The following is a 14,305-nucleotide window of genomic DNA, read 5'->3' as shown; positions in this document are numbered from 1 at the left end:
TGAAAGCAGAGGTGAATTCTTTACATAAGAATCAAACGTATGAGCTGGTAAGACTTCTCAAAGGGAAGAGAGCACTAAGGAACAAGTGGGTGTTCAAGCTTAAGAAAGATGGCAATGGAAAAATTGTGACGCATAAAGCCAGATTAGTCGTCAAAGGTTTCGAACAGAAGAAAGGTGTTGACTTTGACGAGATATTTTCGCCAGTAGTGAAAATGACAACAATTCGAGTCATACTCGGATTAGTAGCCAAGATGAATCTAGAGCTTGAACAAATGGATGTGAAGACAGCCTTCCTACATGGAGACTTGGAAGAAGACATCTACATGGAGCAACCAGAAGGATTTGAAGTTCCAGGGAAAGAACATCTAGTCTGCAGGTTGAAGAAAAGTCTCTACGGTCTTAAGCAAGCACCGAGACAGTGGTATAGAAAATTTGACTCTTTCATGGTGAGTCACGGAAACAAGAGGACTGCAGCAGATCAGTGTGCATATGTTCAGATATTTCCTGATGGTAATCTTGTCATCCTATTACTCTATGTTGATGACATGTTGATCATTGGTCAGGATACAAGCAAGATCAACAAGCTAAAGATGGAGTTGTCTAAGTCTTTTGAAATGAAGGACTTAGGCCCAGCTCAGCAGATCCTAGGCATCAGGATCAGTCGCAACAGGAAAGCCAGAAAGTTATGGTTATCACAGGAGAAGTATATTGAACGGGTAATCAAAAAGTTCAACATGGAAAGTGCCAAGCCAGTAAGTACTCCACTGGCTAATCATTTTAAGCTAAGCAAGAAGTTGTCTCACTCATCAAGGGAAGAAATGTCAATAGTCCCATACTCATCAGCAGTTGGAAGCTTGATGTACGCAATGGTATGTACGAGACCAGACATTGCCCACGCTGTAGGTGTTGTGAGCAGGTTTCTTTCCAATCCAGGGAAAGACCATTGGGAAGCTGTGAAATGGATTCTCAAGTACTTGAAAGGTACATCGGGATTATGCTTATGTTTCGGGGAAGCTGAACCAATCTTGGAGGGTTACACTGATGCAGACATGGCTGGTGATCTTGATGGAAGAAAGTCCACATCAGGTTTTTTGTTCACCTTTGCAGGGGGAGCTGTATCATGGCAGTCAAAATTGCAAAAGTGTGTTGCCCTATCCACAACAGAAGCAGAATATATTGCCGCAGCGAAAGCTGGGAAGGAGATGTTGTGGTTAAAGCGGTTTCTTCAAGAGTTAGGAGTCAAACAGGAAGAATACAAGGTACATTGTGATAGTCAGAGTGCACTGGACTTGAGTAAGAACTCAATGTACCATTCCCGAACAAAACATATTGACATTCGCTATCACTGGATACGCGAAGTGATGGAACAACAACTGTTGAAGTTAGTCAAAATTCATACTAAAGAAAATCCGGCAGACATGTTAACAAAGGGAGTAACCTATGAGAAGCTCCAGCTATGTAGGGATATAGCTGGGATGGATGTCAATTGAAGATTAACATATTATTCTCCTCCTATGGGTATGGAGGGGGAGAATTGATGGATCCATACCCAGTCAAAGCAGATGGCTGCTACGGCTGCTGCTTCTTCAACATCTACGGCGCCGGCAGGATCTCCGTCAACCTTTGCTGCTCCACCTGCTCTGCCGGAAATGTTGACATTTCCGGCCGCCCGTTGAAGTTTTTGCTCCCGCTTGTGTATATATATGTGCTGTGTGTGGAGTTGTAAACGCAGTGTAGTGAGATATGTGAGTTGTGAGAAGTGAGTGTGGTGTGTTGCAGCGTGCATAAGAGAGTTGAGTGAGAGTTGAGTGATTGTATCCTCCTCCTCCTCTGTTTCTTTCCCAGTAAATAGTAACCTCTCGCTCCCGTGGACGTAGGCCGGAATTTGGCCGAACCACGTAACTCCGGTGTCAATATTGGTATGTGTTTGTTTATTTATTTTATCCATCAATTACTTGATTTGTAAAAAAAAACCCCAACACTTACGATACACTAAGATTGTCCATTATAATTTGATCATATTTTTATTTTTTTTGTTTTGAACTAGTCATCATGATAACACTCATATTTCTTTTCTAATCTTTTATATTTGACCTCATTAGGTTTCTCTAAAAAAAAAAAATCGGCTCGCCATTTAATAACAAAATGAAAATATAGAAAAAGATTTTGAGAACTCTATCATCGCTTGATTCTATATTGCCATATCATATTTGCATGCGACTACATGCTATTTTTCTTTACTGGTCTATTTTTCAAAAAACATGTTTAATTTTCTTTTTGAAAAATTATTATACTTGTCATCATTAATTGTATAAATTCTCTAATTTTTTCATGTGCCATATGTTCTACCCAGTATTAGTTATCACAATTCAATTAGGACTCTATTTATTTAATTTTAAAATAATTTTGACATTTCCAATTTAGAGAATTTAGCCACATGTTGCAAGTAAGGGTGTTCATGGTTCAGTTACCTAAACCAAACTCCAAAAACTTAACCGAATCAAATCGAAAGTTTCGGTTCGGTGTTTTTGTGAACCAAAGCCAATATGAACAGATTTGTAAATCATTATAATTTTTTTAAAGAAAAATTAGATATTTTACTTGAATTTTGATTTGTGTGCATTTACACTTTATTTATATAAATTAATCACTCAAAAAATATTTAGTGCATACTATTTTGTAATTTTAGATATATTATATAAATTATAATGTAATGATGTATAATATAAATAATATATATTGTAAATAAATACACATATCGTTTCAATTTGGGTAACCATTGGTTTATGAACATAAAAACAAAAATTAAAACTCGTAAAAAGCATAAACCGAAATTAAACCAAATAAATCCATTAACCAAATTTTTGAGAATTTTTAGAATTGACAAATCAAACCAAACTTGTAAGATTGCTGATATTTAAGCCTTCTGCTTTTGATATTTGATAAGATCTCAATTGTGCAATGATCTAAGCAGTAAATTTTGTTTTTACTTGAGAATTGATAGTGCTACAATTAACATTGATAAAGAGCAGCATATAGAGATTATTTTCCCACTGATTATCCATTGGAAAAGAAACATTTTTTGTTGCATTTGTTTTTTTGGAAAGGGTAAAGCGAGAATTTATTCATAAAAGGGAGAATGCACAAATTAGATGCTTGAGCAATCATAGCTACAGAACAGCATCACTGCAATAGGGAAAAAAAAAAAGAGAGGATAACAAAGCAGCAAGAAAGAAAATACAGAGCAGCAAAAACAACAGCAAACAAAAGGGAAAAACATTCAGAAATGAAAAGCTGAAAATGGCTGTCGCATATTAGAAGTAATGTTTAGAAGAAAATGGAAAAGAATGATTAGAAGAATCCATGCTGAGAACAGGGCTGAAGAAATAGCAAGAGCCCATTTCTCAACCTGATGTTATACTACTAAAAATGGATCTAATCTAAAGAGAAAAAATCTCAGACTCTGAAAAATAGGAAGAAGCCTAGAAACCATGCATAGAGGAAGAAAGCAGAGAAACCCAACTCATCAACAAACTGAAGCAAGTCATGGTTGCAAAAGAAGTGGCCTTTAAAAAACCAGAAAGAGCTAATTTGCATTTAATTTAGAAGACCAATAGCAATAATTTTGAAGCATAAAAATTCAAAGATGAGGATCAAAGGATTCTAAAGCACTTACCTCCAAAAGAAATTTTTTTCTTGAAAACCAAAACCCCAATGCCCAGCTGCTATACCGTGATTGAGGCAAGTGTTATGCGGCTAGTGATTTCTTCCCTGCGCAGAGAGAAATCCTCAAAAAAAAAAAAAAAAAAAATTATTTCAAGCAGACAGGGAGAGGGAGATCTTCTCATGCAAACTTTGTGCGCAATTTCAGCAGCATTTCCTGAAGTTGTCATTTTTATTTTTCTTTCAAACAAACATTTCAGCCCATTAAATAAATTAACAAAACGATGTTAGCATCGATTGATAGCTGAAGGGGGAGGGAGGTCCCAATATAACTTCTCAAGGGTTATAAAACTTCAAGAACTGAAGCTGACGAACTCCAAGAACAGAAGATCTGAAATAGACTTGATCTTATTTCTTGAATACAAAATGAGCTTACAAGCAAAAACTAAGAAATACAATCAATAAGACTCCTTCTATACAGAATTTGTTAAGCTAACTAAAATAACTAACTTTCTGAATAAAGAAAATACAAGATTTAACTAATCATAACAAATAACTAATCCTCCCAAGATTGCTTATCAATTTTAACACCCCCCCTTCAAGAGCAATGCTCTTGCATTTTTTATCCTCCTTCACATAATCAGGATATTCAATCTTAGGAGCATATATGTTGATCAATCCCAACTTCTTGACTAATCTGATATGGCTATCTATACCAAGTGCCTTAGTAAAGACATCAGCCAATTGATTTCTGAAAGCAACATGAAATGTTTTGCTAGTACCATCAAGAACTCTATTTCTCACAATATGACAATCTCCCTCTATGTGTTTTGATCTTTCATGAAACACAAGATTTGCAACAATATGCAAAGCTGCTTGGTTATCACAATACATTAGCACTAACTTATCATGCTTCACTTGAAGATCTTTCAATAGATACAATAACCAAGTTACTTCACAGGTGGTACTTGCCATTGATCTATATTCAGCTTCAGCCGAAGACCTTGACACCATTGACTGCTTCTTTGATCTCCATGAAATTAAAGCATTCCCAAGAAAAACACAATACCCAGTTAATGATCTTCTAGTGTCTGGACATCCTGTCCAATCAACATCACAATAGGCTTTCAATTGTAAATCTGAATCACTAGGGAAAAATACCCCTTGATGTATTGCAATATTCTTGTAGCTGCCTGCATGTGTGGAAGCCTTGGTTTAGTCAAAAACTAACTCAATCTATTTACTGCATATGTCAAATCAAGTCTGCTCAAAGTTAAATACATTAGTTTGCCTATGAGTCTTCTGTATTTGTTCGAGTCTATCAACAAATCTCCAGAATCCTTGGACAACTTAAGTTGCTTTCCATAGGAGAATTAACAAGCTTGTATCCCATCATACATGTTTCTTTTAATATATCAAGAGCAAACTTCCTTTGATTCAAACCGATACCCTTCTCACTTCTAGCAATTTCAAGCCCCAAGAAGTACTTAAGTGAACCAAGATCCTTAATCCCAAATTTAGCATCCAAAACTGACTTCAGTTCAGCAACACAGTTTGGATTATTTCCTATGATGACCATGTCATCCATATATACTAATAAAGTTGTAAACAAAGGACCTTTCTCATGCACAAACGAGGAATGATCAGCAGTAGATTGAATGAAACCAAGTTGTTGAATAGTGGTAGAAAGTTTAGTGTACCATTGTCTTGAAGCTTGTCTTAAACCATAGAGAGATTTGAGTAGCTTACACACAATAGGAGAAGAAGAAATCCCCCCTTTACTATGATAACCAGGAGGTAGAGACATATATATTTCCTCATCTAGATCCCCATGCAGAAAAGCATTATTGATGTCAAATTAATGGAGAGGCCAAGCTTTGGCAGCTGCCAATGCAATCAAGACTCTAACAGTGACTGTTTTGACTGGAGAGAAAGTTTCAGGAAAATCTAAACCTTCACGTTGAGTGTAACCCTTTGCAACTAATCTTGCCTTGTATCTTTCAATTGAACCATCAGAATTCAATTTAATTTTGTATACCCATTTACATCCAATAAGAGATTTACCAGGTGGTAAAGTAGAAAGCTCCCAAGTGTGAGTTTTCTCAAGTGCTTGAATTTCCTTATCCATTGCCTCTTTCCACAAAGGATCTTTAACTGCTTGAAAGAAAGACTGAGGTTCTTAAGAAGAAGAACTGACTGTCAGCATGTATGACTGGTAACTTGGTTCCAAATGTGAATAAGTAAGGTATTGAGATATATCATAAGGTGCACCTGGAATGTGAGTAACAATACAAGAATAATCCTTTAAGCAGGTTGTTTGGTGTGTCTCATTGACTTTCTAAGAGGTGCAGATGGTAGTTCTGTTGAGATTATATTAGGAATTGTATGGTCGGGTAAAGAATGAACCAAAGAATCAATAGAATTATGATTAGCAGGGGAAGTAATAATAGGAATGACAGAAGAAGAAGAAGAAGAAGGATTAGAATTAGAATATTGAACCTCAACTGAAATAGAATTATTAAGTGGAGTTGAAACAAGAATATGATTTTCAGGAATGCAAATGGGAGTAACAATAGAGCTATTACTTGAGCTGGAATTTGCAATGCCCTTAACTTCGGAACTAAAAAGAAAAGGATCTGAAACTGATTGAATAGCATCAGCAAAAGGAAATATTTCTTTATGAAACACTACATCTCTAACGAGAAAAACTATGGGTTTTTTATTGTTACAGTTTTGGGAAAAAGGGGGCGACGGGCTGCATCCCTGGTTTTGTTGAAAACCGAGTATATGTGTGATTTATACTGTGATATTAGGATGGTCGTGCTTTGACTTGTTTAAATTGTATTTGTTTGAAAAACCATGATTTATATTACCAAATGGGTGTGATTTGTTTGGTTATATGAGCATGCATGTGTGTGATATGTTAAATGGCTAGTAGGAACGGGGTTCCGAATTGTCCGAGTACTGAGAGTGTCCGACTCTATATCCGAGAGCGTGTGTTTATCGCCTGCCACGTAGGCAAGAGTGTCCAGCTCTATATCCGAGGGCATGAGCCTATACTGGCAAATCAGGCCGAAGGGTGTGGATCCACCAGATTAGCATCGGTACGATGCCATGGGAGTCGGGGACTAGTCATGTGCCAGTGGCGCCGTACTTCGCAGGTTGGCTGGGCCAACGTCAGATTGTCGCGGACCGGCTTCGGGCCGAAGGGTGTGACGACACCAAGATTGCTGATCATGTGTATGTGTATGTGTGTGTGTATGCACTGTGAAAATTAGTACTGGAATGCATTTAACTGCGTATATGTTGTATCATGATAACACTCAAATGTCACACACAGATATAAACTATGTTCTTCCTTACTGAGAGGTGTCTCACCCCTGCTGTACGTACATTTTTACAGGTCCTTCGAGTAACCGGAACTAGCGTCCTGGTGTAAGGAGCGTAGTGACCGATGTACTGCGTTTAGCGCTTGGGTAAGTACTAAGACTATATTTTTTTGATGGGTTGCCATTTTGAGATGTATGTTGGCACCCGTGTGTACGTTTTGATAGAGTTGTGTTCCGCTCTTGTATAGATTCTGGTATGGTACTGCATATGTATATATATAGATGACCTTTTTCCGCTGCGTATGTGTTTGTGATTAGATGTGTTTAGGGTTCCTAAGAACCCTACGGGGTCGGACCCTCATCCATTATACTATATCTTTGGATGTTTTATCAGATACAGGAACAGGTTAGATTACTTTTTCACCCCTGAGTCCCATTTCGGGATTCGAGGCGTGACAAATACAATCAATAAGACTCCTTATATACAAAATTTGTTAAGCTAACTAAAATAACTAACTTTCTGAATAAAGAAAATACAAGGTTTAACTAATCATAACAAATAACTAATCTCCCAAGATTGCTTATCAATTTTAACAAAAAAAATAGACCTAACTAGGTTTCACTTGCCATTAAGCATGTAACCTAGGTAAATAGTAGAACTCTATAAGACCTTGTCCTAATATTAAAATATGATAGTATTTATGATTAGATGTTGTGATTGAGCAAGAAAGGCAAAAAATGTTTTAATAGTTTTGGTATTGATCATAATTTAATTGAGCCAACAAATAATTATCCCTCCTATTTTATAATATTAGTTAGGGGCACAATAGGAACTTCAAGTATGCTAGACCTATCTTTGCTTAGGTAATAAAAGAAAGTAGACAAGATTATTCTTCAGTCGTCATAAGAGGCCATTTACATTGTTCTATAATATTAGGAAACTCTCTTCTTAAAGAAGTTTATCACTTTATTACAATATATACTAAACCAAACACAAAACCTCATAAGCCTAACCCTACTTTATTGCAAAGACCTAATGACCAACCTAGTAGGTTCAATTTCCATAAAATGATGGATTCATTCTCATAAAGACATGTCAAAAGCTTTTCTTGTTTTAACTCCAGTTCATAAGAAAAACTGAAGGCAAATATTTGCTATTTCTTTCCCTCAAAAATAAAGTTTGTTTGCAAGATCATGCAACTGCGACATAAAAATGAACAGGTTGTGGTCTTGTCCGGAGGTTGGGTGTTGCTGTACCTTTGCATTAGGGTTCTCCCTCCAACAAAGATGATTAGATTTGGAGTCCTAAAGCTATAGGTTTGCTGTTGTCAGCCATTGGGTGATTTTGAATGTGCTAATAGTAACTTCAGATCATTTGTTTAATGCTTGCCAATAGCAATGTATCACGAACCCTTGGATTAGACTCAACCAAGGGGCTGCACTGCACTCATCAAGAAAGAGTCGGCCAATAGTCGCCTATTCAAACTTGCAACATGAGCATCCCAAAAGTATAAGCAACCACTCATCATGATGAAATATTAATATAGGCATCATTGGATCAAAAAGACAAGAAAATCATGATCAACGATAAAATAGAGACTACTTATTTTATTTAATGAGAGAACACTAAACAAGTCATAACACAAATAGCAATCATGTCATTTTCTAATGTTAGCAATATACAATGTTCTACTTCATACAATTTTCATCTCATTCTCCTCTTTGGCGCTTGTTTAGTGCACCAGAATAAACTGAAATTAAATTTATCACCTTTCAAGTCTGCATTCAAATTGAGTTTATTTCATTGCTATTCCACCAACCAAACATTTCTTATTTCAACCATCACCAAAATAACTATACTATCAAACTTGTGAAGAGTAGTAATTTTCCACCACTTCATTCATAATCTTTTGGTATACATCAAACATAGAAATAGAGTAACACATTGCTTTCCATTATGCAAACCACGTTTAACACATCCAAAACTAAGAATTCACAGGTAATAGCAAGTCAGATTCAACAAAAGCAGGCAGCCTTGGAAATCCCAAAGCAAATCTCACAGCCACTACCATATAATACCATAGACAGGAAAAATAAACATGCCCGAAACAGCCGCAATCAAACATTATTAGTCACTAAATTACTGATAATTTGATATGAACACAACGAAGATAAAACAAGTGATTTCATCCATTAATTCAAAGAGATTTCAAGGGTTTACAGTGTTCAAACTTTCTGAATTTTCCCTCAACAGCCTAGACAAAACCAGATTTGCTACTAACCCCAAAAATACATACAAATATCAAAGAAGAAAAAGAAAAATAAGAAACAAACGGTTAAGCTATAACAGCGAGGGGTAATCAAGCAGCCTTCTTTGGAGACTTGGCAGCCTTGGAGGGAGACTTCGGTTCCTTAGATGGACCCTTGTCAGTTTTCTTGGGCAAGAGGACAGGGTTGATGTTGGGAAGAACACCTCCATGAGCAATGGTCACTCCGGCTAGAAGCTTACCCAACTCTTCGTCGTTCCTCACTGCCAAAAGCACGTGCCTAGGAATGATGCGGTTCTTCTTGTTGTCTCTAGCTGCATTTCCAGCCAACTCCAGTACCTGCATCAAACAGACATTAAGCTAAGCATCCTTAATTCCGAAGAAAGATGAAAGCAACTAAACTTCGAACAGACAAATTTATCGTTTTCGTTTTCAAACTAGAAGCATAATGCAATGCCGATTTTTCCCTTCCCAAATATTTTGGATCAAAAAACCTATCGCCTCTATTTCAGTCATTTTCTCAACGAACAGGCATGAATTTAAGGGGGGAAATTAGGATAATGAAATCCAAATGAATAACAGAAAACCCACTCAGTAAATTTTTCAAAGAAACACAAATCACCCCGAGATCTAACCAAACCTAACTGCAGATTCAAGACAGCTACCAATGGCAGAGAGGGAGAGAGAGTGAGAGAGAGACAGAGGGATAGGGGGAGAGAGAGAGAGACGTACTTCGGCAGCCAAGTACTCGAGAACGGCGGCCAAGTAGACCGGAGCACCAGTCCCAACACGCTGCGAGTACCGACCCTTCTTCAGGTATCGCCCAATGCGCCCAACCGGAAACTGCAGACCGGCCTTGACGGACCGAGAAACCGGCTTCTTCTTGGGGCCGCCGCCTTTCCTCCCGCCGGCACCCTTCTTCACTTTTCCGGTAGCCTCCATCTCACCACCAACAGCCGAAAACCTTCAACGATTTAAACCTAAACGACTGCTTCCGATTCACTATCTCCAGCAATGGGGAGGAGCTGCGATGTCAAGTTCGTATATATAATCGCCTTGCCCGCACCTGGCTCGGGAGAGATTGATTCTGACCGTTAGATCATCGTCCAATCGACGGAGCGGATTTGTTCGTGTGGCGATCTTTGTAGTTCGAGTTGGACCAATGAGGAGCGAGCGTGCGTTTTGAAATTTTAAAAGGCCTCGCATCGAGCAGTCAGCGCACCTTTCATTTTTCCCGCTACAATTTCGTTTTTGCGTTGCGGCGGGATATGTTATTTTTAGTAGCCTCTGCATCAAACTTGTTTCACTAACTAGCACGCGCACCATGTGCATGCACCATAATTTTTCATTTTAAAACTTATTTTAAAAATATTAAATAATTAAATAATATAAGGATATTTTAATTAGGTAGCTATCTATAGTTATAGGAATATATTTTTGAATAACTATGAATAATTATAGAGATAAATTTGATATAATTATAATAGTATTTTAGGACAATTTTTCGACAATATATTATAAAATTAATAAAGTCATAGTAAAAAATTTTGTTTTAATTTAATTTTGATTCGTACATAACATATATTTAATTGGACAAAATAAGAAAAAGAGACTAGCCAATCAACTAAAAGTAAAATGTATAAGTCGTTAAAATCCCTGATCTCATAACTGTGATTTATTAGTGGGTTCAATTTAACAACAAAAATAAATAAAAATTATCCTCATATCTTGTAAGATTCCAAACGGCATGAGCTATAAAAGAGCAGCTAAATTTTAAGAAATAAAAATTCACCTTGCTCGATCTAACAAAAGCGGAGAATAAATATCTCTCCAGTGGTCTATATTAGAGTATTTTCCATGAAGAATGACATAAAAATAAATAAATAAATACGTATGTTTTCACTCATTACCCCATACTGTCAGGTGTCACTACAATTTTACCAAACAATGCTAACATACCCAACCATCCTCGATAGACCTGGCAAAGTGGATCGATTTGAATAATCCATGATGGATTATCAACTAAAGAAATTATAATCCATATTCGACTCATTTAAGTAGCAAATTAGACGGTTTCAGCGGATAATCCATGGTAGATGGGCAGACAATCCACCATTCTCAAATAAAATTTTATTAATAATTTATTTTGTGTCATAATAATTTAAGTCGTATACGACAACTTGCGATTAGTTTGTGTATTAACTTTTTTAGTAATCATATTAATCATTTAATTGTTTATACTAATTAACAACTTCTGATTCATGTAAGTAGAATTGTAATCATTAAAAACTAATTGTTCATCAAGTCGTCGACTGTTACATTTGTATGCTACAGATTCAAATAACGAAGATCCGAGACAAGTCATCACAATAAAAATTAAGGAGCGTCAAATAGCCAAAATCAATTGTTTGAGGATTATATATGTTAACAAATCAAAGTCTATTGATTCAAATTGAGCTTATATGTCAACATTGTAGATTTTATCTCAAACCATGGGACTTCATGATGTCTTATTTAAATACCTCTACTTGTATCATCTCTAAAGCACGTAGTGTTCACGATTTAGTTATTTGAATAAAAATATCACTGTTCTTAAAAAAAATTAAACGAGTTGGTGAATATCCACCGAATAAACCTGACTCGACCCGCTAAAGAGGCGGATATGAAAATGAAAAATCATATTTGACTCATTTAGCAAGCAATTGATTATAAGTCAGTTAAAACGGGTCGAATGTCGGATTAACGGATTTTTATCTATTTTTCCAAATCTAGTCATCTATCTCCTTAGGCGTGAAAATAAAAAGAAATATTTTTAAAAATAATAAATAAATAAATAATTACAATAAAAGGTGAGGAGAGAATAGCGAGAGCTAAGAGGAAAAAGATAAAACAAGAGAGGGAAAAGTGGGCGACCCCTACCTTGTTTATCTTTTATGCCCAGACTCACTAACAATGCTCCTCTCCCCCTTCCCAAAACTCAACCAAACAACACCAGCACACTCCCACACCCACACACAAAACCCTACTTCATGGAATTTTAAAACAAATAATTGATAATAATTGTAAGAACCCGAACCATGATAACGGGTTTATATATATAAAGAGAGAGACATTTTGGTAAAATAGTCGGTTCGTCGACGAGGCCGGATTTTGTCGATGAAGCCTTTGTTCCTATCATCGACGAAAATTAGAGCATCGTCGATGAGGAGAAGCTGAGGAGTTTCAGAAATCGATAATATCAAGGTTTGTCAACGAGGCCATCGATTCGTCAACGAATTCAGTGAAAGATTCGTCGACGAAGGTACCATTTCGTAGACGAAATTGGTCGGGTCAAAGGGCTATAAAAGGAAATTCTCATTACTTTACCATTAAGAAATCTAAATTATCTCTCTCTCTCTCTCTCTACCTCTCCCTACTCCTTCTCTCTAGATTTCTTCGTTGATTGTTGCTAGAATCGGGAAACGGAAGTTACCACGAGGATCGTGGAAGGATTCTCTACAACTTCTATAGATCAGAATCTCGTTTCGAGCGTTTTTGGGTTTCGGGCTAAAATCGAGGTAAGGCTCGATTTTTGTTTCCGATTCAGTATATGTGTAGAAGTACGGATTGTAAGTATGTATTGTACTGTGGTTTGTAGGTTTTGGAGTCTCAGTTCGTAGTTTTGAAGACCGTAGAGTTTGTAGTTGGATTTCGGGTTAAGGTAAGGGAATTCTGTTTACATCAGTCCATTTTTGAAATCAGGATCGGTAAACCTGTAGGCTACGATCATATGTATGTTCTGGCTACTTATTTGGGGAAATCTATTAAGTAAAAATGAGGGATTTTTGGGTTACAGTTTTCGAGAAAATTGGGGATTTCGGGTATCATCTCTACTTTGTTTGGAAAACGGTTGGTTTTGTTGAAACTGTATTATTGAGGTGACCGTAATCCATATTTGCATAAACTGTATACTTGAAATTGTAATTGATATGATTTGCCGTAAACCAAATAAGTGTGGTATGTATGGATGTATGTATTTGTTCCAGGTATTTGTAAAACAGCTATGTGGCTAATTACCGTACGCTGAAATGTATAGGGACGTGAGTTCTAAAATGATTCCAGGTTTTGTGAAATCAGCTAGGGGCGGCTGATTACCGTACGCCGAAATAGCTATATGGCGGCTAATTACCGTACGTTGTGTCATGGATCGGTTAACTACCATAGGCAAAAGTGTTCGGCTCTATATCCGAGGGTGTGAAATATCACCAATCTAATTCTGGTTGGTCACCGAAGTGGTGTGAGCTATATGCTACATCGTATGAAGCAATGGATTCACTGTGGGTCTGAGTTGTCGCAGCGTAGTTTTGCATGTGGCAATGTAATCGTGGTGAGACTAGGTGACCTTGTGTAGTTGCATATGTAGCAATGGATTCACTATTGGGCTTGAGTCGTCACTTCGTAGTTGCGTGTGTAGTAATGTAATCGCTGTGAGACTAGGTGACCTTGTGTAGTTGCGTATGGAGCAATGTAATCACTATTGGGCCTTGATCGTCGCAGCGTAGTTGCATATGTAGCAATGTAATCATTGTGAGACGAGATGACCTTGTGTAGTTGCGAACTAATGTGACGACACTGACCGTATGTATGTATGTATGTATGTTTTGGGTATCGTATGAACTGGAATGGTTTTCTAAAAATACTGGAACTGTATGTATTTGTATGAAATTGTACGAATTGTTTCAAACTGTATCGTATGTATAGTGTTATGAAGTATGTAAAATGACACTGGTATGCCACGCACTGATATAAACTATTTTCTTCTTTACTGAGAGGTGTCTCACCCCAAATGTACGTACAATGTTTTTCAGGTCCTTCAGGTAGTGGTAAGTAGCATCCTAGCGTCCGAAAGCAAGGGGTGTCGTAGCTACTGCTAGTCCCTTTTAGGTATGAGTTTTGGTATCCAGGTTGTTAGTATAGTTTTGTGGACACCTAGAGTATGTGTTGTAATTATGGGAATGTATATCCTAGTTGTATAGACTCTAGTATGATACTGTTATTGTATAAAAG

The 14,305-nt window shown here is 36.9% G+C and overlaps 1 protein-coding gene across 1 annotated transcript; it reads right to left on the bottom strand.

The window, feature by feature from the left end:
* Positions 1 to 9,164: 9,164 nt before the first annotated feature.
* On the bottom strand, positions 9,165 to 10,362 carry LOC131149564 (histone H2A). The gene is made up of 2 exons (XM_058100114.1): positions 9,992 to 10,362; positions 9,165 to 9,598 (listed from the first exon to the last, which is right to left on the bottom strand). Exons 1-2 carry the CDS (start codon positions 10,199 to 10,201, stop codon positions 9,353 to 9,355), a joined length of 456 nt encoding a protein of 151 aa, XP_057956097.1. The 5' UTR covers positions 10,202 to 10,362; the 3' UTR covers positions 9,165 to 9,352.
* Between the last annotated feature and the right edge of the window lie 3,943 nt (positions 10,363 to 14,305).

Source organism: Malania oleifera, chromosome 2 (assembly GCF_029873635.1).
Source record: "Malania oleifera isolate guangnan ecotype guangnan chromosome 2, ASM2987363v1, whole genome shotgun sequence".
Lineage (NCBI taxonomy): Eukaryota > Viridiplantae > Streptophyta > Magnoliopsida > Santalales > Ximeniaceae > Malania > Malania oleifera.
Note: the sequence above shows the minus strand (reverse complement) of the source record. Positions and strands in the feature narration are given on the sequence as shown.